Source organism: Mirounga leonina, unplaced genomic scaffold (assembly GCF_011800145.1).
Source record: "Mirounga leonina isolate KUSES-001 unplaced genomic scaffold, KU_Mleo_1.0 Mir_151, whole genome shotgun sequence".
Classification (NCBI taxonomy): Eukaryota; Metazoa; Chordata; class Mammalia; order Carnivora; family Phocidae; genus Mirounga; species Mirounga leonina.
The window spans coordinates 18,373,177-18,397,813 of record NW_023270377.1 but is presented as its reverse complement, the minus strand read 5'-3'; the positions used below and the strand labels follow the sequence as shown (position 1 = coordinate 18,397,813).

At 49.4% G+C, this 24,637-nt stretch overlaps 1 protein-coding gene across 3 annotated transcripts in view; it reads left to right on the top strand.

Moving 5' to 3' along the window:
• Window positions 1-1,933: 1,933 nt before the first annotated feature.
• PLCD4 (phospholipase C delta 4) overlaps window positions 1,934-24,637 on the top strand; it is a 23,181-nt gene continuing 477 nt past the window's right edge. The window contains exons 1-16 of one of the 3 annotated variants that reach the window (XM_035007126.1): window positions 1,934-3,521; window positions 7,996-8,049; window positions 8,199-8,357; window positions 9,428-9,656; window positions 10,762-10,891; window positions 11,931-12,162; window positions 16,106-16,307; window positions 17,391-17,535; window positions 18,151-18,303; window positions 20,558-20,752; window positions 22,093-22,249; window positions 22,603-22,719; window positions 22,962-23,134; window positions 23,698-23,833; window positions 24,188-24,337; window positions 24,419-24,526. In XM_035007126.1, coding sequence (XP_034863017.1) covers window positions 8,028-8,049; window positions 8,199-8,357; window positions 9,428-9,656; window positions 10,762-10,891; window positions 11,931-12,162; window positions 16,106-16,307; window positions 17,391-17,535; window positions 18,151-18,303; window positions 20,558-20,752; window positions 22,093-22,249; window positions 22,603-22,719; window positions 22,962-23,134; window positions 23,698-23,833; window positions 24,188-24,337; window positions 24,419-24,525 — 2,307 coding nt within the window. In that variant the 5' untranslated portion in view covers window positions 1,934-3,521; window positions 7,996-8,027 and the 3' untranslated portion in view covers window position 24,526. Of the gene's footprint in view, window positions 3,522-7,995; window positions 8,050-8,198; window positions 8,358-9,427; window positions 9,657-10,761; window positions 10,892-11,930; window positions 12,163-16,105; window positions 16,308-17,390; window positions 17,536-18,150; window positions 18,304-20,557; window positions 20,753-22,092; window positions 22,250-22,602; window positions 22,720-22,961; window positions 23,135-23,535; window positions 23,618-23,697; window positions 23,834-24,187; window positions 24,527-24,637 lie in introns of those variants that run through there. The other 2 variants (XM_035007125.1, XM_035007127.1) reach the window with 2 other exon arrangements.

Sequence of the window (24,637 nt, the reverse complement as noted above, 5' to 3'; positions counted from 1 at the left end):
ATGGGCTGTATTTCAGAAGTTTGAGTAGTTTGTCTGGATGGACTGGAAACTGATCTCTGATTCTCTAGTCCCGAGAAGCAAGATATTTAGGGCATCTCCACTGTGTATAAGGAGGAAGGTCTAGGTTTGCGTGGCCGTGGAAGAGGACAGTGTTTAGGTCTCCCTCCTTGCCGGCTGCCCCTTCATTTCAATGTAGGGCTTCTGGGCCTTTCCTGGGCATGGTTCCCAGAAAATCCCTCTGCTGCTGCTGCCCTGATCAAGTTTCTGGATCTGTTAATAATAGACAACAGTGGGGGAGGGCCAGGATCATTATGGAAATAAGAACAACCAAACCACAGGGACAGTTCCTGTACCACCCCCCACCCCCACCCCCGTCTGTCTGCTCCCTCCCTGGATCTAAGGATCGCCCTGCAGCAGGGATGTCTTCTAAGTCACTCTTTGGAGCCATTCTAACCTTGTGAAGGTCTCCCTAGTGCCTGCCCCCCAAAATCAGGACGCATGATCTGGGGAGGATTGGTATGTTTATGAAAACACTGAAAAAGAATATTTAAGATCTGAACTCTCCCAGAAAACCCAGGAGGAATGATAATACCCCCACTGAACCCCCCGCAGAAGGGAAGGAAGTTTGGCAGCAATTAGGTGAGGCAGTAGAGGCAAAGCGTCCATAATCCTGGAGTGTAGAAGGAGTGAGGAATGTAAGGGGGAAGCGTGGAAAACTAAGGACATGATGATGTTAGGGGAGTAGAAATGGGAGAGGAAGACAGGGGCTCTATTAAATAAAACGTGAAGTCAGCACCATTTAAATTTTGATGCCCCCTTAATCTTTCTATTCCCCATGAGTGGCCTCCCTCTTTAGCCTCCCCTCCCTGCATATTCCTCTTTCTTTATCCAAACCTGCTCTCAGGGGCGCCTGGCTGTCTCAGGTCAAAAGAGCATGGGACTCTTGATCTCAGGGTTGCAGGTTCAAGCTCCACATTGGGTATAGCAATTACTTAAATAAGTAAATTAAAAAAACAAACACACAAACAAAAAACTCTGCTCTCAGGAGAATATGGAAACTCAACTAATGAATGGTGGAAAACCAATAAAACTTCAGAAATTACCAGTTGCAAAAATCAGAAACCCTCCTGTTGTAAAATATAATACAGATAGAGAAAATTACACAAAATGTATAGTTAGGGGTACCTGGCTGGCTCAGTCGGTGGAGCATGCGATTCTTGATCTCCAGGTTGCAAGTTCAAGTCCCACGTTTGGTGTAGAGATTACCTAAAGTATTGGAGCAATTGGGTGGCTCAGTTGGTTGGGCTGTCGACTCTTGATTTCAGCCTGGGTCATGATCTCAGGGTCTCGAGGTCGAGCCCTGCATCAGGCTCCATGCTCAGCATGGGGTCTGCTTGAGTTTCTCTCTCCCTCTCCTTCTGCCCCTCCCCCTGCTCCTGTGTGCTCTCTCTCTAAATAAATGAATAAATAAAATCTTTTTAAAAATTACTTAGGGGCACCTGGGCGGCTCAGTCGTTAAGCGTCTGCCTTCGGCTCAGGTCATGATCCCAGGGTCCTGGGATCAAGCCCCACATCGGGCTCCCTGCTCGGCGGGAAGCCTGCTTCTCCCTCTCCCACTCCCCCTGCTTGTGTTCCCTCTCTCGCTGTGTCTCTCTGTCAAATAAATAAAATCTTAAAAAAATAAAATAAAAATAAAATTACTTAAAAAGGGGCACCTGGGTGGCTCAGTCATTAAGCGTCTGCCTTTGGCTCAGGTCATGATCCCAGGGTCCTGGAATTGAGTCCCACATAGGGCTCCCTGCTCAGCGGGAAGCCTGCTTCTCCCTCTGCCACTCCCCCTACTTGTGTTTCCTCTCTCTGTGTGTCTCTCTCTGTCAAATAAATAAATAACATCTTTTAAAAAAAATTAAATTACTTAAAAAAAAAAAGAAAGGAAAATGTATAGTTGAATAAGTTATAAAGGGAAGACCCTCGTTAGCACCCAGGACTAGAAATTAGAACTTGGCCAGCTATTTCAGAAGCCAGCTACGTGCCCGATCCTATCACAACTCTCCCTCCTCCCCAAAGTAACCACAGTCCTGACATTTATGGTAATCACTTAGGAGGATTTTATTTTAATGGGACTAAAGGTTTAGCTATAAATAATCACTAATGGTAGAATATTAGGCACTCAAAGGGTGTTTGGGGAGCCATGAGAGGTAGCCAGACCTCAGCACACTTAAAATCGCATCATTTCATATAGTTAGTTCCCCCTATGCCTAGATTAAAACACACCTCACTGGAGAGAATCCACAGAAGTCCAAGTCCAGGGCTGTGCCCTGTGCCCTTAGCTGCCTGACTCCCACCCACTGGGCCAGAAATCTCCATACCCCACAGTCTTTCCAAGGCAGAGCAAAAGTAGGTCCCAGCTCACAGTGTTTGGGAGAGCGCCAGGGACTATTCGTCTCTGCTGCTGACATGTGAGCCCAGGACATTGCCAAGACTACCCTGGGTCTTGGTCTCAGTGTGTAGTATGGGGCCATAATGAAGCCTTTTACAATCCCCTATATTCCTCTCCTAACTTGGTCCCCTTTTCCTCAGTCTCGGTTTCTATTACAGCCACCTGTTCATTCACCTTGCAAGAAGCTCATCACCTTTCTTTCCCTCTGGGTGTCTTTCCAATCTTGTGCTCCACTCTTTGCCCTTGATTCTTACAATACCATGAGTCCACATCATCTCTACACACATCTTTATAAACACACACGTGTGTCCTTGCATATTGGAGGTGCTGACCAAACGTTCCTAGAATGCATACATGTAAAGAAAGAAGAAATGAATTATTTCATGCATTTATGTATGCATTCCTTCAGTGTTTAGCGAGTGCCCAAAATATACAGAGATACTAACTAACCCTTCCCTCTACCCTCTAGGATCATTCCTCTCCTCCCTTTCTCCTCATCTTCCTCCTTCCCCGTCCTGGTTCTTTTTTTCTTACCCTGTGCCACAGAGCTAGACTGAGTGCCCTGCAAGGCAGGACACAGAGACACAGAAGCCGGCCAGTGGAACAGACACCCTGGAAAGGAGCCAGATGAAATCAGGGCAAAGACAGCTGTGTGACATGCAGGGAGAAACCGTGCGGAATGAAAAGGAGTGATTCACGGAGCAACGCAACTCAGACACTCCTTGGGTTTCACCGGGAGAGCTACTGCAGGATTGGGGTCAATGAGGGCTGGCATCAAGATGAAGGGCAGCCGGGCTCCTCCTCCTTTAATCCTTGTCTCACCACCCCTCCCCCAAAACTCCTTCCCTTTGACCAATGTCCTGGGCCTTTAAGAGTTGGAAGAGCTCACACCTCTCCCCTCCCTACTCCTTCCCTTTAGCTGCAAGTCTGCCAGTCACAGCAGCAAACTGCGGTAGAAAAGGGGAGGAAGCCAGTGAGTGAGCAAGCGAGAGAGAAGAGCAAGAGCCCAGCTGGGTTTCCTCGTCCCACAGGAGAGAGCATCGCACAAGCTTACAGACACAGGACCGCTATCCTGCCCACGGTAAGGGCCCGGAGGCTCTGACCAGCCTCTGCCCCAAGCTCTGCCCTGCCTGAGTCCCTAACTCTGTCCGCCAAATGCCTGTCCCCCCTGATTAAATTGTACCCCGGACTCCTTAGCCCTAACACGTCTGCAAGGCTCCCACCTCCTGGTTCTCTCTAGCACTTTGATTTGCAGCTTTCCTCCTGGCTGTGGCAGTCACCCCTTACATGGGGACCTCTTAGCTACCACTCAGAAGTGAGCCCCATCCTAGTAAGGGAAGAGAGAGAATTGGAGTAGGATAGATTCATTAGCAGAATGTTGAGGATTACCGAAGACCCAGGGAAGATCATAGAAACAATAGAGTTATGAGATTTCCTTAGAAAGAGCCCGGGTTTGAGCTCTATACTTGTTCTCAGCCTGCTCCATGGGCTAGGGCAGTTTGTTGGCATGCCCAAGGGCTGTGCTGGGAAGAGCACCTGCTTCTAGTCCTGATTTTGCCACTAACCAGCTATGTGACTTTGGACAGCAGCTTCCTGATCTGTGGTAGGAATTTAGGGTTTCCCAGACTTGCTTGTGTAGTAGGGGTTCTTTTTTAAATATTCCTGAGCTCCATCCTTTTGGGTGGGGCTAAGGAATCGCTATTTGACCTAGGGATATCAGTATAGCCAGGAACCTCTGGATTGGATGAGTTATGAAAGAAAGAGTCGGGGCGCCTGGGTGGCTCAGTCGTTAAGCGTCTGCCTTCAGCTCAGGTCATGATCCCAGGGTCCTGGGATCGAGCCCCGCATCGAGCCCCGCATCGGGCTCCCTGCTCGGCGGGAAGGCTGCTCCTCCCTCTCCCACTCCCCCTGCTTGTGTTCACTCTCTCGCTGTGTCTCTCTCTGTCAAAGAAATAAAATCTTAAAAAAAAAAAGAAAAAGAAAAAGAGTCTTCAAGCTTTAACATTCTGAAGGCTCCCTATGACCAGAGCCATTCTGTCCTCTTTCTATGAATGAAGTCACCCAATAATCCTGCTCAGAAGCAAGAGAGTAGACATAATGATTCTCTTTCTTCCTGCCCCTCAGAGAGCTCTGAGACACCCCAAATTTCACTGTAATGCTTTTGGCACCTTTGGCAACTCTGCCAAAGTCCATCTCTTATAGCCACCTGTAAGTTGAGGACCAAATCTTACCAGGCAGCCCTGGCCACTTCCCACCTTATTTTGTGTCTTTATCCTCTCATCGATATTATAGAGGTAATTATCTGTGTCCTCGAGGATCTCCACATTCGCATCTAGGTGTGAACAGTGAGGACTCAATCTCTTACTCTCAGTCTTCATCCTCTGCTCCTCACCTCTTAGTCCTGCTCCCACTCCCAATCCTTTGTTCCTTCTCTCCTCACTGCACCTGCATCAGCTGTGATATCCTTCCCATCCTACCTTCAGAAGCCAGAGGCAACACCAAGACCTAGAACACCTGGGTTCCAAGTCGCATTCTCTGAGCAGTGTGTTCAGTCAGTCTCCTAGGATACGGGGGAAGCGAGGCTGAGTGGAAGGGTGTGCTCCTGAGTGTCCTCTTCCCTCCTGGACCCCAGGGTCAAAATCCCCACAGGGGACGAGAACCCGACCTATTGGGAATTAGAGGAGAAAGAAAAAGAGGAAGAGGTGAGGGGAGAAGGGGTGGGGAGAAGGATAAGGAGAGGAAAGCACAGAGAGGTTGGCAAGTGAGCAAGTAGGGAGGCAGAGGGGATCAGAAGAGAAGAGTGAGCTGGGCGAAAGGAGAAGGAAGGCACCAGGATGGGGAGAGGAGAGAAATGGGAAGAAAGAAAAGAAAGGCTATTAAGTGGGACATGGTGGGGGCAAAGAATGACAAAAGTGGGGAGACAAAGCATCCATGTCCCTTGTTGCTTCTTAGCCCTGCTCTAACCTGCTTCCAGAGTTTCCTTTTGGAAAGAAAGGGTTTTCCCTTCCTTTTTTTTTTTTTTTTTAAGATTTATTATTTATTTTAGAGAGAGAGCGGGGGGGGGTGGCGCAGAGGGAGAGGGAGAGAGAGGATCTCAAGCAGACTCTGTGCTGAGTGTGGAGCCTGATGCGGGGCTCGATCCCACAACTCTGAGATCATGACCTGAGCCGAAACCAAGAGTTGGACATGCAACTCTTTCTCTGGCACCCCCAGAGAAAACCCTTTCTAAGGGCAGAGCCTTGGTGAGATCTCTGAGCTGGTCACAAGGAACCATGGTTCTGGTCCCACTTCTGCCACATAATTCATTCAATGACTCTGGCAGTTCAGCTAATCTTTCTAGCCCTTCTCTATAAAATGAAGTCCAGCTCTGACATTCTGTGGCTCCCTGAGTTGAAATCGGCCCTCATATGGCCACATGTCACCTGGATCTATGTTTAAAATAGTGAGTCAGGAATGGGAGCAGGATTGGAAGAGCATGCCAAACCCTGGGGTTGGAAGAGTTTGACCAAAATGCATAAAATAATTTTCTAAGGCTTTCTTGAGAGGAGATAGGCTCCAAAACAGGGGTGTCCCAGCACATGTTTCAGGACATGATTGTGAAGCTCCTGGACACAGGTGTAAGGAAAGGGCATTCTGTCGTCTCCCAGGGCCGAGATCCACCCCATCCCAAGGTCCCTATGCCCCAAACATGGGAGCTGAAATTCAAAGAGGAGGTAAGGAAGGATATTGGCAAGGGGGATCAGAACCCCAGCCTTCTCCCTTCCGCTGGAGTCTGGGGACCTGAGACATTTAGGAGGGACCTGTTACTTCACTCTTCATTCAGTTTTTGCGAGCCTTAGATTCCAAGCGGGGCTGCTTTTCTGCCGCTCATGAAGCACGCTGGGTCCCTTCTTCCATCCAGAGGCTTCTTCTGATCTCACCCAGTCTCACTGTATTCAGCCTCAGCCAGCAAAACCTTTGCGTTTTGGAACTGTTGCAGAGTTCTGTCTCTCCTGAGGGCTGCCTTGAGTTATCTTTCCCACTTAGGTACAGTCTGGCTCCCCAAACTTCCCCTCTCCCTCTGGGGCCCTGCATATTGCTACTCCTTTAGAAAGCCTTCTCTAGGTCCTCCAGTCAGGGGAGCTGTATTTTCAGTGACCTCTACATTTTTCCTAAAGATTTAGTCACACTTGGGTGACTTGATAGGCCCTTCCAGCTAAAGAGAGAGAAGGCACTGAGATGCTATGTGACCTCAGACAAGTCACAAATCATTTCTGGACTTCTGCTTTTCGTTGATGAGGTCTAGCGAGTTGAACTGCACCATGTTCTAATGGAGCACCAACTGAATGATTGCTTTAGAGATGCTTTTCGTGTTTTAGATGCTCACCATTGTCAAAAACTTAAACTTATCAATTAAAAAACACAGCATTTCTATTCAAGTGCAGTTCCTTTGCTTTTGCAAAGCTTTGAGCTCTATGTTTCTTGGGCTTTGCCAGTTCCAGAATGATTTGGTCAAGAGTTGAGAATTTCTTAGAGGGGCTGAGCTAGAATCAATGTGGCTACATATCAAGTCTTCTGACTTTTTTTTTTAAGTTATTTATTTATTTATTTATTTATTTATTTATTTATGAGAGAGAGAGCGCACGCACAAGCAGGGGGAGGGGCAGGCAGAAGGAGAGGGAGAAGCAGACGCCCTACTGAGCAAGGAGCCCAACCCGGGTCTCAGTCCCAGGACTCCAGGATCATGACCTGAGGCGAAGGCAGACGCTTAACCGACTAAGCCACCCAGGCTGCCCCTCTTCTGGTTCTTTTCAAGAGAAGTTTGTTCTTACCTACTAGGACAACTTAACCAGATCCTAAATTAGCACGCATCTTAAAGAGGGCTCTCTTTTTCAGGAGGCAAAGAAAACTTGAAAATGCATTTCTAAGACTACGTAACTCACCTGGTCCGTTAAGCTGTTGGGAATAACCTTTATGACAAGTAAAGTGTGCTTTACCACGGGAAGGCAGAAGAATGTGGTTTATGTAGCAAGTATGGTACTAAGTGTCCCCGAAGAGGCAAAAGTAGCATTCTGCCTTGGCCCCTTGGGAGCTGGGGGGCCTGCCCGGGACCATGGGGAGGGCTCCCAAGATAGAGCAGCTGGGGTGATTCCCCCTGGAGAAGAGAAGGCTAGGATATAGAGAGATTCCAGGTTCTGAAAGGGGGCAGCCAGCAAGATGGTGGTCCTTAATAATGAGGAGCTGAAGGGTGTGACTCTGGGGTGTTGGGCTGAAAGCCCCGGTCTAGTCCTCTCTGGCGACGGCTATGGGAAACAGCAGATGCTGTGGAATCAGACATATTTGGCTCTAAATTCTGAATCCTTATGTGATTTGGTGCAAGTTTCTTAGCCTCTCTAAGCCTCAAATTCATCAAACTCAAACGAAAAGTAAAAAAGAGCTAAAGACTACGTAGATGAAGTGCCTGGAACATCGTGGGCCGTCAGGACGCACGCGTTTCCTTCTCTTCCTCCTCTGATCTGTTATTCTAAGATCACCAGTGTTAACCCAGAGCCTTTTGTTCCTCTGTGCTCCTCCAGGTGACTGGCACCAGCTGGCGGACCGGTGGGTGATGGTGTCTCTGATGCAAGGCCGTGAGTACCCCAGCAGGAGAGGAGGCTTTCGGGAGACAGCCCAGGAATGGGGAGGTGGGGAGGAGTCTGGACCCCTGTTCAAGAGCTCCTCCTGGGCCCTCTACCCTTCCCGCCGGCTACCCAGCCAGCCCCTTCTTCTCCTGGCCCAGGGCTGCCCATCAATCAAGACTTGCTGCTGATGCAGAAGGGCATGCTGATGCGCAAGGTGAGGTCCAAAAGCTGGAAGAAACTGAGATACTTCAGACTTCAGGATGATGGCATGACAGTCTGGCATGCCCGGCAGGCGGGAGGCACTGCCAAGCCCACCTGTGAGTCACGTGGATGGCTAGGCGTGGGTGTGGTGGGGGGATCGGACTCTGAAGAGCCCAGGTGCTTGAGAGCAGGGGAGGGAACAGGGTCCTACAGTGTATCAGATACTGCACGTAAAAGGCTTAGGAGTGCCCTGGCACATAATAAGGCTCAATAAATCCTAGGTTATATTTATTATTATTATAGTGAGAGCATGATCTCACGCATCAGACTGCCCGGATCAAAGCCCTGGCTCTGCCACTTTCTAGCTGAGTGGCTTTGGACAAGTTACATTAAGCTTCAGTTTCCTCATCTGCAAAATGGGGATTGAATAGTACCTGCTAGCAGGTTGTTACAGAGACTCAGTAAGTTAATGTACAAAGCACCTAGCGTGACACCTGAAGCCAGGATGCATTTCACAAATTAGCCACTATGATGCATATTTTTAAATATCACAAATGCAGCACAACAGTGTGCATCCTGCGCTTTATGACCCCTCCAAAATGTGATCACAGGACACATCTGAGAGAGTCCGCTTTAGAGACATAATCAAAGCTCACGATCCACAGCACCCCCAGCTGAGGGAAGGGGGTGGAAGAATTTCTCTGGTGCTTTCTTAGACACCTGGAAAGAGGAGGCCCTCAAACCTGGAACGGGGAAATTGAACTTGGACATATCATGCTTTGGTGTAACCGCTTCTACCTTTAAGTGTGTTTCCATTCCGTCAGCCCCGCCAGTGGTCACCATGTGGACTGGCCATAGAAGGGACTATCCCCTATTTCAGACGAGGGTACTGAGGGGTTAAGTCATTTTGGTCTGTGTCCCACTGCCAGCCAGTGGCCCGAAGCCAGGTCTTGCTGCTCCCAGCCTGGGCCCCTTGGCATGCTGCCTCTGAACATGGCAGCGACTCATGGGGAATCCTGAATCCCAGGGGTCTGCATCTCCCCCTACCCAATCTTTGGGGGTTTCATCCTGCGGAGGGAGGTTGGGGTTCCTCCTCCCTATGGCTCCTTAAAGGGTCCCTGACCCTTCGCTCCTGCAACTCGGCGGACTCTCTTCCCCCTGCACCCCCCTGTTTCCTCTCTGGTAGTCTCTATCTCTGATGTGGAGACGGTGCGGGAGGGCCACGAGTCCGAGCTGCTGCGGAGCCTGGCAGAGGAGCTCCCCCTGGAGCAGGGCTTCACCATCGTCTTCCACGGCCGCCGCTCCAACCTGGACCTGGTGGCCAACAGCGTCGAGGAGGCCAAGATATGGATGCAGGGGCTCCAGGTTTTGGTGGACTTTGTTACCGGCATGGACGAACAGGAGCGGCTGGACCAGTATCAGCAGGATGGAGTCAGAGGTGGGGCCAGGGGTCACTGAAGGAGCCAGATGCTGCAGGGCTAGAGACAGGGTTGTGGGTGGGGGGGTTGGCATCCTGCGCTAGGGAGGCCTAAGAGTCCAGATGGGGTGGGCAAGGACAGCTCAGGCCACTGTGAGGCAGAGGATATTGATGGTGTAATGGAGACTTGGGATGACAAAGACATAACCAGGCAGAGAGTAGGCAGAAATCAGGCCCTTCAGGACTGGTGGGAGGGATGGTGCGAGGCAAAGGACCAAACAAGGTGCTGATCTTGAGAGCTGAACAGAAGATCCCAGTGGCATTAGCTACTGTAGGACTGGGAAGCAGAACTTCGTGGTGTTGACTCATTCAGGTTTCCTAGATTGTATTCACTTTCCATGCCAGGTCGTTCATTCATTTGTTCGTTTGTTCATTCATTCACCATCTATGGAGCAGAAGGTATCAGGCACTGTGCCAGGCTTTAGAGGTACAAAGATTAATGAGACTCAGGCATTGTTTTAGTCGGTGGAGAAAATGGAATTGTGTAAATCATCTAAGTACCCTAGAAGTGTTATGGGACTGCAATTATTTGTGGGTGTTCAAAGGAAGGAGAAATATTTAATTCTAGCTGAGAGAGTTCTGAGAAAAACATCAGGGAGGAAGTTGAATTTGAGCTGAGCCTTGAAAAGGAGTAGAACTTGAACATAAAGAAAGGAGGCAGAAGGCTCTCCTGCCTGAGGGAACAGCATGAGAAAAGTCTCAGAGATAGGACATTGAAGAGCAGGAGGGAGAGTCTGGCTAAAGTACAGGGAGGACAGAGGTGTGTTGAGAAGGCTGCGTGGGGGCCAGATCGTGGGGGTGAAGACCTTCAATCTACGTTAAAAAATTTGGGCTTCTTTCTGCAAGCAACAGGGAGGACCCTGCAGGCACCTGAGCCATGCAGGGACAAGACAGATTGGTGCTCGGGGGGAGATTATTCTGGAAGCTAATATGGAAAATGCATTGGCAGGGAGGAGATAGGGGAGACGATGTCAGTGGATGAACATGCATACACATCTGCACACACAAACACACACAGTGCTTTTGCCTTAACTCACACCTGGATGGCTGAGTGACTGGTTCCAGCGTGGAGACAGGAACCAGGATGGTCGGATGAGTTTCCACGAAGTCCAGCGGTTACTGCACCTGATGAATGTGGAAATGGACCAAGAATATGCCTTCCAGCTTTTCCAAGTGAGTGTTTTGGGGAAGGATTTTCAGAAGCCAGCCAAGTCCATGTTCTCACATGGCCAGATGTACCTGACCCTACCCAGCATCACTCTTTGTTGAATCTCTCCTATATGCCCTACCACTATGCCAGGCTCGATGGAAAGTGTAAGGCATGGTTCTCACCCTTCAGTCTTCTTAGAAAGACGATTCATAGTCTTATGAAGGGCAAACAACCATTCGATACTGTGTCAGACCTCAAGGACCTCTCTGTTCATGGCCAGAACTTCCCCCGTGCCTAGTAACAATGGAAAAGTCCAACTGGAATGTGAATAAAATAGGAGGAGGGATCTTTTAAACTTTTAGGCACTTGTTGGGGCATTTAACCCTTTCTGATTGAAATTTTTCTCCAGTAGCAAACGGTACGGCTGCCATTTTGCTTTTTACTTACCAAAGCGGCTTCTATGAACACAAAGTGTCAGGAGTTCTGGGAGAATTTTGCAGAAAGATGTTTGTATCCACCTGTCGGCAAGATTGCCCTTACAGGACGGGTCAAGGCCATACAATGTGCTCTTTTTTTTTTCTTTTAAAGATTTTATTTATTTATTTGACAGAAAGAGACATAGCGAGAGCAGGAACACAAGCAGGGGGAGTGGGAGAGGGAGAAGCAGGCTTCCCGCTGAGCAGGGAGCCGGATGTGGGACTCGATCCGAGGAGCCTGGGATCATGACCTGAGCCGAAGGCAGACGCTTAACGACTGAGCCACCCAGGCGCCCACAATGTGCTCTTTTTTTTTTTTTTTTTAGATTATTTATTTATTTATTTATTTATTTATTTTATTTCAGACAGAGAGAATGAGAGAGAGAGAGCACATGAGAGGGGGGAGGGTCAGAGGGAGAAGCAGGCTCCTCGCCGAGCAGGGAGCCCGATGCGGGACTCGATCCAGGGACTCTCAGGATCATGACCTGAGCCGAAGGCAGTCGCTTAACTGACTGAGCCACCCAGGCGCCCCCACAATGTGCTCTTAAAAGGATTTTTCCACCATCCTCTAAACCCTTGCTTGCAGGCAGCAGACACATCCGAGTCCGGGACTCTGGAGGGAAAAGAGTTTGTAGAGTTCTATCAGGCGCTGACTAAACGTACTGAGGTGCAAGAGCTGTTTGAAAACTTTTCGGCCGATGGGCAGAAGTTGACCCTGCTGGAATTTGTGGATTTCCTCCAAGAGGAGCAGAAAGAAGGAGAGCGAGCTTCTGACCTTGCTCTGGAACTCATCGACCGCTATGAGCCCTCAGATAGCGGTAAGAGGGCTAGGGTGGAGAGGCACTGGGCATGGGCGAGGAGGGGGACCTTAGAAAGGTCCAGAGACAAGCCACCTTCTGCCCAACTCAGGGAAGGCTGAGCCCATGCCTACCCCAGCCCCTGTGGAAGCATCTTCATCTCATTCCACCCCTGGGAAGGGGAGCAGCAGTTTCCTGCCCAGATAAGACAGGAGTCTCCTCCGTAATGCTGTATCTCTCAGGAGGAAGAACAGTCCACAAGTCTCCTTTCCTCCACTATGCTCATGCTTCACTTTCAGAATAAGTTCGTCCTGATGTCAACGGTTGTCCCCAGTGGAAAGGGAGATCCATGGTCCTCTCCCTTAGGCTTCTTCTCTTCTAGTGCCTAATTCCTTTGCTTCCAGCTCTCTTCATGGTTCCTGTTTGCTGTCTCTTTAAATGCTGGCTCTCTGCCACTTCCTGGGCTTTCTCCAAATTCTCCAAGTGGTTCTTGAGTGGCTAAGCCTCTGGGCCAGGAAGCTAGTCAGTCCCTGGCTGAGGGGGATGAAGAGGAGGCTTTCTTTTAGCAAGCACAGCTCAAATATGCCCTCTGTCTTCAGCCCTTTCTCCTTGCCCCTTTAATAGACATTGCCCTGCCCTCCATTCCCTTCAGAATACGAGGAATTTACATTAATAATAAATGATTTACAAGGTACTTTCACGTCACTTACTTCCTCTAGCCCTCACTACGATCTTGTAAATCAGGAGCATAATCCTTATTCAGCCTCTGCTAAGTATCCCATTAATGTGCTAACATTTCTACATGTCTTTTCTCATCATTCCGATGACCAGTTGAAGTGGCTTCTGTTATTAAGTCAGTTGTGCAAAAGAGGAAAACTCGGGTTTAGAAAGATCAAATGACTTGCTCAAAGCCAAAGCCTAATGAGAGGAGGAATTGGGATTCAAACCCGGGTCACCTGACCCTTACCTAATACCTCTGTTGAGCATGAGGATTAGAGATGAGATGGATGAGAGGTGCCTGCGTGGTTCAGTCGGTTAAGCGTCTGCCTTCAGCTCAGGTCATGATCCCAGGGTCCTGGGATCTGAGTGCTGGATCAGGCTCCTTGCTTAGCGGGGAGTCTGTATCTCCCTCTCCCTCCACTCTTCTCCCTCTGCTCCTCCTCCCTGCTCTTGCGTTTATGCACTTGCTCGCAAACTCTCTCTCTCTCAAATAAATAAAATCTTAAAAAAAAAGAGAGAGAGAGATGAGATGAATGAGAGCTGGACAAGTGACCCACATTTCCTAGGTCTCAACTCCTACTCCTTTTATTCATTCATTCACTCACTACTTCAGCTAATGTTTATTGAACCCCTGTAATGGGCCAGGACTTTTGCTCAGCCCCAGAGATACAGCAGAAGGTCCGACAAGAACACTGCCCTCATGGAACTGAGACTCAAACAGAAAGGGTTGGAATCCCTGATTCCAGATTCATGTCTGTGCTCAGAGAAGAAAGGGGGCTGTAAAGCAATCATTTCAGAAAAATAAATAGAAGAAGAATGCCTAAGGGTTAAGAAATAGGATCTTTTTTTTTTTTTTTTAAGATTTTATTTATTTACTTGACCCAGAGAGAGAGAGGAATCACAAGTAGGCAGAGCGGCAGGCAGAGGGAGAGGGAGAAGCAGGCTCCCTGATGAGCAGGGAGCCCAATGCAGGGCTCGATCCCAGGACCCTGGGATCATGACCTGAGCCGAAGGCAGACACTTAACTGAGTGAGCCACCCAGGTGCCCCCTTCTATCTCCAGTGCAGGATCCAGTAGACATCAGTTACATTTATTCTACCACCTGCCCCTCTGGGTGGTGTTCCCTCCCCTGCTCTCGACTGGCTGCAGAGGATAGTCTCTGCCAGGAAACCCGGGCTCAAGGCCCCCCTCTGCCGCTTACTAACTGAGTCACCCTGGGCAAGCTGCTTAATCTAGTGGGGGCTCAATTTTCTCATTTGTAAAATAATCGGTGATCAAATGAAATGACATACATGAAAAGTATCTGGCAACTGTGGATTTTCTCTCGCAATTTAAGTTCTTACTGTTAAGAATAAAACTTCCTGCCTGACTTCCTGCCGCTCTCCATCATCTGTAGCCTTGTCAAAGCGGGAGCAACGAAGCTGGGCATTAGAGTCGAGTTGCTCCACCTCCCACGGGAGGCCCCCTGCAGCAATGTTGCCCTCAGTGAGACTGCACGGCCCGGTGGGACTGGCGTGGCTCAGACACCTGACGGCCGGGGTTCAAATCCCAGCTCCTTCAGTTACTAGTTATGTTACCCAACTTCTCAGGGCAGATTATATTCTATCTACCTCATCACGTTGGCGAGAACATTAAGAGAGGTGCTGCACGGGACGTCCTGGGCACAGAGCAAGTGCTCAGCACTAGTCGCTCAGGACTAGTACTAGATATTGTATGAAGCCCATGCTGATATGGGTGAGGGCTGTGGCAGGAGTGAGGGGGCCCTGCCCTCAAACAGAGGGTGTATTGTAGTCCAGGGGTATATTGGACGACCACTCTGCAGAACACCATATGGGAATTGATGATAGGAAGAAACCCTCAGGTCATAGTTGGCATCAGCTTCACAGCCCAGGGAATAAAACACAGGTACCTTGGTCGTGTTGCTAAAGAGTCTTCGACTTTGTTCCTCTCTGGGCTCAGTTTCCCTATATATAAGATTAACCCTTTACACTGAATACTATGCTGTCCTTTATGGTAACCATGAGCTCTTTGTGACTATTTTTTTAAAGTTTGGGGGGTTTTTTTACAATTTTTATTTATTTGAGAGAGAGAGAGAACTTGAGTGCGGGGGCTCACATGAGCAGGGGGAAGAGCAGAGGGGGAGGGAGAGGGACAAGTGGACTCCAGGCTGAGTGCAGAGCACCGAGCCCGATATGGGGCTCAGTCCCACAACTCCAAGATCATGACCTGAGCTGGAACCAAGAGTGGATGCTCAATTGACTGAGTGAGCCACCCAAGTGCCCCACTGTGTGATTATTTAAATTTAAATTAACAGGGTCCTTGTGTGACTGTCAGTTAAGCTTCTGACTCTTGATTTTGGCTCAGGTCATGATCTCAGGGTTGTGAGACTGAGCCCCATGTTGGGCTCTGTGCTCAGCAGAGTCTGCTTGGGATTCTCTCTCTCCCTCGCCCTCTGCTCCTGGCCCCCCTGCTCTTGCGCACGTGCACACGCATACGTGCTCTATCTAAAAAAATAAATAGGGTGCCTGGGTGGCTCAGTTGGTTAAGCAACTGCCTTCGGCTCAGGTCATGATCCTGGAGTCCCGGGATCGAGTCCCGCATCGGGCTCCCTGCTCAGCGAGGAGCCTGCTTCTCCCTCTGACCCTCCCCCCTCTCATGTACTCTCTCTCATTCTCGCTCTCTCAAATAAATAAATAAATCTTTAAAAAAATAAATAAAATCTTAAAAATAATAAAATAAATTTAAATTAACTAAAATTGGGGTGCCTGGCTGGCTCAGTTGGAAAAGCATGCGACTCTTGAGCTCACTTTGGGTGTAGAGATTACTTAAATGAATAAATAAATAAAAACTTTCAATTAATTAATTAATTAAAATCAAAATTTTAAATTCAGTTCTTCAGTCACACAGCCACATCTCAAGTGCTCAGTAGCCATATATGTCTAGAGGCTGCCATACTGGACCGCACAGAACAGAACATTTCCACCATTGCAGAAAGTTCTGTTGGATACTAGTGAACTAGCATGATCTTAATGATTCTCCTCGTACCTTTAACTCTCTCTGAGGGTGGGGATGATTGAAATGACAGGCAGTGGGTGGGGCACTTTTGGGATCTGGAGGCTGAGAATGGACACCATCTGAAAGGCAGGACCCTGGAGAGGGGCGAGGTGCAGGATGGGCTAGAGGTGTGCTGGGATGCCCTCGCTCAGAGCTTCTCACTCTAGCCTTCCCCTCTTCCACACCTTAGGCAAATTGCGACACGTGCTGAGCATGGATGGCTTCCTCAGCTATCTCTGCTCGAAGGATGGAGATATCTTCAACCCGACCTGCCTTCCCATCTACCAGGATATGACTCAACCGCTGAACCACTACTACATCAATTCCTCTCACAACACCTACCTCGTGGGGGACCAGCTTTGTGGCCAGAGCAGCGTGGAGGGCTATATTCGGTGCAGTGGGAAAGAAGGGGAAAGGGCTCCAGCTCATGAGAAGGGGCCGTCTGTTCTATCAGTGGATAACAGGGATTGAAAAGATGTTGTGGGGGGCTTGGGGCTGAGGACCCCTGGATACCTGAGAGACTTGGAAGAGATGTTGAAGACTGACAGGAGAGTAGTATTGAAATTCTATGGGTATATGGAGCTTCTCTCTCTTTCATAGGCTGTGAAACTCTCCTGGAACTCAGAGGTCCTGGAAGATTTATTTTGAACAAATAAACTAAACGTTACATGGAAGGCAGGAGAGCATAGAAGTTAGAATCATAGGTTCTGGAGTCAGGCCATATGAGGTCAAATCCTAGTTCTCTCACTGGTACTCTGGTTCTAAGTATTTAACTTCTCTGTGTCTCAGTATCCCCATCTGTGAAATAGGGATGATAACATTGCTTATTCTGTCTGAGCTGTTGTGAGGATTAAATGAGATAATCCATGTGTTAATAGCTAATAAGTGATATCTGCTTTTATTGTGATTAATCATGGATTGGATCGAGGAGTCAAGATATCTTTGTAGCGGCAGCCACCGAACTAGTAGTTTCAGGGTATAAGAGATGAGTGGAACATATTGCTTCTGCCCTAGGAAGTCTAGTCGAGAAAATAAAGTATAAATTTACTGAGAGTTTGAGGGGCGCCTGGCTGGGGCAACTCTTGATCTCGGGGTCATGAGTTCAAGCCCCATGTTGGGCATAGAGCTTACTTTAAAAACAAACAAACAAACAAACAAACAAACAAACCGAATTACTGAGAGTTTGACTAAGTCAGGTGTTGCAGAATGCTCTACAACCAGAACCCTAGAAGCACCACGAGGCAGTATGTGATGACTTGCTGAAGGAAGATGGTGAGTTGGGGAGGGTGGGGGGTGGAGGTAGTGAGCCGTAGCAGTATCTCGGTGGACAGAGAAGGGTCTGCGGAGATGTAGCTTGAGGGGGTCTTGACAACTAAGTGCCAGTGAGCACTGTTCTCTCTAGAGTGGGGAGAGAGTCCCTAGACGGATGATCAGACCTTGACCTCTCTGTCCCTGGGGGCTTGGGGTTCTTGCAGGGCCCTGAAGAGGGGGTGCCGCTGCGTGGAGGTGGATATATGGGATGGACCTAGCGGGGAACCTATCGTTTACCATGGACACACCCTGACCTCCCGCATCCCATTCAAAGATGTCGTGGCCACTGTAGCCCAGTACGCCTTCCAGGTAGGAGTCCCAGGATGGGCGTACTGGTGAGGGAAGATGATCTGAGGGAAGAGTGGCTGGCTCTGCATCTGGTGAAGGTAGATGGATGCAGGGGAGGTTATGTCAAATGGCAGAGATGTACAAGAGATTTTAACTGTGAAGCATCAGGCAAATATTAAGGGATTATGAATAAGGGTTGGATGTGTCACTAGTAATTAGTAGTCCTAGAGGTAATTGCTAGAGCTCAGTGACTATTACTTCTAACAACTGTCACCCATCTCGGGGAGGGTGGTTAAGGAAACCGAGAAAGTGGTGGGTAGGGCTGGGGGAAAATAGGAGTCTGGAGAGGAGAGTGTAACATGAACACATAAACAGGGGAATGGCCTACCCGTCCCACGCTGAGCCTGAAAACTCAAAGGTCCCAGAAGGACCTGGGTCACACCTAGTATAGGTCTGAGATTTGGGATCCCAACAGTGACTTTGAGCTGTGAGGTGGGCCCCAGACCCAGCAAGACCTCCTTGATGTCCAGAATCAGGGTACTCTGAGTGAGTCACCAGGGGCGGGGGGGTCCGGAGAAGCAGGGAGTTTGCATGCTTTAGACCTCTGGCTCTAGCGTTCCTTCCCTTCCCCATCAGACCTCAGACTATCCAGTTATCTTGTCCCTGGAGACCCACTGCAGCTGGGAACAGCAGCAGGTCATGGCATGCCATCTGACCGAGATCTTGGGGGAGCAACTGCTGAGCACTACCTTGGATGGGCTTCTGCCCACTCAGCTGCCCTCACCTGAGGTAGGCGCCCTGTTCCCCTAGCCCGGGCTCTGCTGTGGCTTGCATTCCCTCCCTACCGTGCCCCTCCGTGCCCCTCCTGTTCCCTTCTTCTCACCCTTACATGGACCATCTTGCTCTTTAATATCCTTGGAGACAATTTTAATTTTCAAAAAGTCCAATTCAATGCAGAATTGTTTATCGTTTTCTAAATTTGAAATCAATTGTTTACTTCTTATTTCTTTTTTCAATGGAAATATCTTGATTTTTTTTCCCGGATAGTTCATAGTTGTTGTAGACCGTACAGACAATAGAAAGAAAAGGAAATCCCCCCACCATAATCTCAACCTCTCCCATAACAGGTGTCAAGAGATTTTTGTAAATGCTTATGTAAACATATATGTGTGTATATATTTGCACTTTAAAAAATGCTTGGGGTCATTTTCTATATCCCTTTTATATCTCACATACAATATACATCATGGATGTCTTTGCATGTATAATTTTTTTCCTTTTAATAGCTCTGTGGTAGTCTATTTTCTTTTATGAACCATTATTTATTCAACCAGTAAATGGTAAACATTCAGGTTGTTGGTAATTGTTCACTTGTACATACAGCTTTGTCCATCTACTCTTTCTTCTTTTTTTTTTTTTAAAGATTTATTTATTTGAGAGAAAGAGGGATAGAGAGCGCAAGCGTGCGGGGGTGGGTGGGGAGGGGCAGAGGGAGAGAATCTCAAGCAGACTCCCCACTGAGCACAGAGCCTGACACGGGGCTCAATCCCACGACCCTGAGATCATGACCTAAGCCAAAATCCAGAGTCGGATGCTTAACCAAGTGAGCCACCCTGGCGCCCCGTTTACTCTTTCTTTGAGATGGATTCCTAGAAGTAAATTGCTGGGTTGAAGAGTTTGCATGTTGATATTTTGGTTATTACTGCCAAGTTGCCCTCTGGAAAAAAATACCAAATTGCACTCTGACCAACAATGTAAGAGACGGACCACAAATATCTCCAGTAGTAAGATGATTCATAGTGGCAAATGTGGGGGGGAAAAGGCCAAGTTTTTAAAAAAGAAAGGTCTATATTTTCTTCTTTTGAATTAATTGATATTATTTACCCACTTTTATTGGGGTTTATAATCTTTATTGGTATATAACAAGATTTAAATGTTAAAGACATTGATGCATTGGGAAATTTGTTTTTGCAGTCTTTGCTTTTGTCTTATAGCATCTTCTGCCCTATAGAGGATTTTAAGCTTTATGTAGTCAAATTGGCCAGTGCTTTTTAAGTCTTCTGAGTTATCATCTCCTGTTTCTTTTCTTTTTTTGAGAGAGAGCGGCGGGGGTGGGGGCAGACAGAGGGAGAGGGAGAGGATCTCAAGCAGACTCCTTGCTGAACGCAGAACCCAACACAGGGCTTGATCTCAGGACCCTGAGATCATGATCTGAGCCAAAACCAAGAGTAGGATGCTTAACTGACTGAGCCACCCACACACCCCTCATCTCCTGTTTCTTTTTTTTTTTTTTTAAAGATTTTATTTATTTATTTGAGAGAGAGAGAGAATGAGAGAGAGCACATGAGAGGGGGAAGGGTCAGAGGGAGAAGCAGACTCCCCGCCGAGCAGGGAGCCCGATGTGGGACTCAATCCCGGGACTCCAGGATCATGACCTGAGCCGAAGGCAGTCGCTTAGCCAACTGAGCCACCCAGGCGCCCTCATCTCCTGTTTCTAAAGGCTTTCCCACTTTAAGATTATTCAAAAAGATTCTCTATTTTTTTTAAAGATTTTATTTATTTATTTTATTTTATTTTAAAGATTTTATTTATTTATTTGACAGAAAAGATGACACAGCAAGAGAGGGAACACAAGCAGGGGGAGGGGGAGAGGGAGAAGCAAATTCCCCACGGAGCAGGGAGCAGGGAGCCAGATGCGGGGCTCGATCCCAGGAACCTGAGATCATGACCTGAGCCAAAGGCAGACGCTTAACGACTGAGCCACCTAGGCGCCCCAAAAAGATTCTTTATTTTCTTCTAATACTCTTATGTCCTTTATATTTACATGTAAATCTTTAATCTGGGAGAAATCTCTCTGTGTCAAAAGTGAGGTATTTTTTGTTTTGTATTGTTTTCCAATTGGATAGAGATGTGACAAGTTCGCTTAACAATAGGGAATCTCTACTGTATGTATCAAGCAGCCTCCCTGTGGGGACTTCTGACCACTCAGCTGCATGGCCCCCAGAGCAGACAGGTAAACAAGCCCCTTCATTTCTGTCTCCAGGAGCTTCGGGGGAAGATCTTGGTGAAGGGGAAGAAGTTAAGGACACTTGAGGAGGATCTTGAGGAAGAGGAAGAGGAGGAAGAGCTAGAGTCTGAACTGGAGAGAGAGCAGGAAGCTGACCCGGAGCTGGAGGCCCAGCTGGAGTCTGAGCCCCAGGCGTTGAGCCCACGCAGTAAGGACAAAAAGAAGGAGAAGGTGGGCCAGCAGAGTGGTCTTTCTGCTCTAGCATTTGGTCAGTCTGTACGATAAGCTGACTTCATGTGTGGAGAGGCTAGAGCCAGGCAGGGTGGAGGGCCGAGGAGCAAAATACCCCTTGCCCCCAGTAAAAGAGGTGTAAGGATGCGTGCATGACATCACGACATATTGTCATATGTAGATAGATTACAGTGGCTTTCCAACTTCTTTGGGCCATGGAATCATTTTTGAATGAAATCGTATTCGGGAGCCCTGTATACAAAAGGATCAGTGCAGAGCCATCCTGGTTGAAGCACCCATTTGACTCTCTCGGGTCCCCTGTTGGCTCCCAAGACATCTTTGTACTTCTTCTCAGTCTCTTTAAATTCAGGCCAGTTTGAAAAACACTGCTGTGTGTGTGTGTATGTGTGTGTGTGCGCACGCGCGCACGCGACAGAGGGAGAGAGAGAGTACACCCTGCACTGTTGTACTGGGGACGTATGGCTTACTGAAGTGACTGCTGTGACCTCATTTGAAATGGGCTTAGAGAAAGCTTCTTGGAAAAGGTGAGTCTGAGAAGGGGCCAGCAGTAGCCAAAAAGGAGGAGCAGAGAGTTGGGGAAGGTGAAGGCTCTAAGAAGACTGTGCCAAAGTGGTCGGGTCCACCTCCCTGGGGGGAAGGGGTGCCATTGGTGGGGCTGCCAAGGTCCTGGTCAGAAGTCTGCCTTTCTCCTTCTTGTGCGCTTCCCTGACTTAGCTGACTAACTTCTAGCTTGTCCTCCCCTCTCCGGGGCTGTGGTGTCTAACCTGCTACCATGTCCGGGGAAGGAAATGGGAATTCAGAAGAATATAACGATATTACTCTGGGACCCTCACATCCTTCTGGTGCTACTTTCCTGGCCATTTGCGTACCTCGACATATCTGTCTGGGTTCATGTACATTTTGACCAAACCATATTATTAAATTGTTTTAAAAGACGAGAGGTAGGGAGGAGGACACCTCTCTGCTTAAAAGTAATCATTAAGAACCTGTTACCCAGAAATTAACAGTAGGACAGACCCTTTAAGCCCAGAGGCTGAAACCGATCCCATGAGGGTATGTAGACTGCCTTTATTCCCATTCCCATCCCCAGGTTGTGATGTGTCCGCTGTTTTGTCCACCTGTCTGTTGTGAGGTTGTGGTTCAGGCTCCTATTTCCAAGCCTGGGCCCCTTCTCTTTCCCAAGCAGGTGAGGCAGGAGGGAGAACGCAAAGGGGAGGCTTAGGTTGGACGGGGAAATTCAGATCCTGGCCATCGGTTCTTTCCCTCTCAGACCCCTGAGGGTTCAATTCCGTCTTCCTCTCTATTTTCTCCTTTTCCAGAGATCCAAACCCATCTTGTGTCCATCCCTCTCTGCCCTGGTTGTCTACTTGAAGTCTGTCTCATTCCACAGCTTCACTCATTCAAGGGAACACTACCGCTTCTATGAGACCTCATCTTTCTCTGAAACCAAGGCCAGAAGCCTCATCAAGGAGGCTGGTCAGGACCGAAAGGGAGGGCCAGGGAGGGCAGTGGGATGGGTAGGGTCAGGCTGCTGGGCAGGCACATGAGTCCCGAGAAAGAGGACCAAGGGGCTGAGGGGGGCTGAGGGAGCTAAGCGGCTCCTCAGAGCAGGTACAGGGTCAGGAGCTCTGAGCGGTGCGCTCAAAGCTCTAGGGGGAGGAGAGCTGGGGGAGACGGTCAGCATGGAACAGACAGGCACAGTGAAGCTTTCTGGGCCTGGCCTCAGGAGATGCTGGGGACAAGAGTCAAGTGGGTAGGTGGTGGCTGAGGCCAGGGAAGTCGGGGGGGGTCCGCCTCCTTGTCATCTCCCCACCATGCCCTTTATACAGGCAATGAGTTTGTGCAGCACAATGCCTGGCAGCTCAGCCGCGTGTATCCCAGTGGCCTGAGGACAGATTCGTCCAACTACAACCCCCAGGAGCTCTGGAACGCAGGCTGCCAGATGGGTGAGGGGGTGGCAGGGACAGGGAAGAGGGAGTGGAAGGGCAACATGGGGGGGGTTACCTGCCCCGGTGGCAGGAGGGCCAGGGAATGCTTTGAAGGGTGCTAGGTGAAGAAAGATGCAATCTGGGTGGGGGGTGTTCCCAGCAGGCCCTTTTATACCCAGTTCATCTCCTTCGTTCCCTGAAAGAGGGGCTAGAGGGCTCCTGAGATGTATGCTTCCCTTCCTTTCTCCTGGGGCCCGCAGTGGCCATGAATGTGCAGACCGCGGGGCTTGAGATGGACATCTACGATGGCCTCTTCCGCCAGAACGGTGCCTGTGGCTACGTGCTGAAGCCTGACTTCCTGCGTGATGTCCAGAGCTCCTTCCACCCCGAGCGGCCCATCAGCCCTTTCAAAGCCCAGACCCTCCTAATCCAGGTACCACGGAGAGAGAAACTGCAGGAAGAACCTAGGGTAGCCAGGATGGAAACCGGGGGGCCAGGGCAGAGGTGGCGGGGCCTGGCAGGAATGTAGTGGGTGCAGAATTCCTCAAGAGAGGCAGGATAGCCTGACTGTGAACCGCGGGGATTTGGGAGCCAGCCGCCTAGGTTCGAACCCATTCACTAGTCGTGTAACTCTGGGCAAGTTCCGGAACCTCGGGCTCCTCACCAGCAAAATGGGAGGAATGCCACTCCCCAGCCCACAGGGTTGCTGTGATCATGAGTCTAACAAGTGCCCACAACAATGCCTGGGGCAGGGTCGGGGCTGTAAAGGGTTTGCTGAACACACCTACTTTCAAACCTCGTGCAATTTCTACTTGGATGCATCTTAAATTGCAGCTAGGTTACTAGAAGAGAATATATTACTCAAAGCCAGAAGCTATAGCGCCAGGTCCTGAGACACCAGCCGCACCCCCGCCCCCCGCCATCCCCCGCCCCCCCCCCCCCCCAGCGGGGCTGGGATGAACAGGAACTAGTGAGGTCCCAGAGTCCTGCTTGCAGGTGATCAGTGGGCAGCAACTCCCCAAAGAGGACATGAGTAAAGAGAGGTCCATTGTGGATCCACTGGTGAGAGTGGAGATCTTTGGCATCCGCCCTGACACAACCCGGCAAGAGACCAGCTACGTGGAGAACAACGGTGAGGCTGGGCGGTGCTGGGAGGGGGGAGGGGCGGGGGGAGGAGCGTGGCTGCTTCCCTACCCAGCTGCCCTCCAGGAAGCACAGTCCCTGTCTCCACCCCCTCTCCCACCTCCATGGGAGGCAGTGTGGAACGGGACAAAGAATAAGGGCTTGGACATCTTGGATCTGAATCCCGGCCCCTTACTTCTGTGCTCTGGTGACCTGGGCAACCTGCTTACCCACTCTGCACCGCAATCCCCTCACCTGTAAGATGCTGATCGCTGTGAAAATTGTGGAACACAAGGACGCGCCTAAAGCAAACAGCCAACAAGGTCTATTCCTTCACTCCCTCTCTCCTTCACCCCCACCTCAGGTTTTAATCCATACTGGGGGCAGACGCTAAGCTTCCGGGTCCTGGTGCCCGAACTGGCCCTGCTGCGTTTCGTGGTCAAGGATTACAACTGGAAATCCCGACATGACTTTATCGGGCAGTACACAGTGCCTTGGACCTGCATGCAGCAAGGTGGGCCAGTCCTTCAACCCCTGGCCACCACCACCCGGGCTCTGGCTGTCCTTCTAATGCCGCCCTCCTGCCCCTCTCCAGGCTACCGCCACATACACCTGCTCTCCAAGGATGGCATCAGCCTCCATCCAGCTTCCATCTTCGTGCATATCAGCATCCGGGAAGGGCTGGAGGGGGATGAATCCTAAGGTGGGCACTTCTTGGGAAGGGTGGGTGCACTGGCTTGAGATGGTAAGAAAAACCTGGAAGGATGCTCCAGAAAGCAAACCGAGGTGGTCAAAACCACGTTTTGGATTGTGC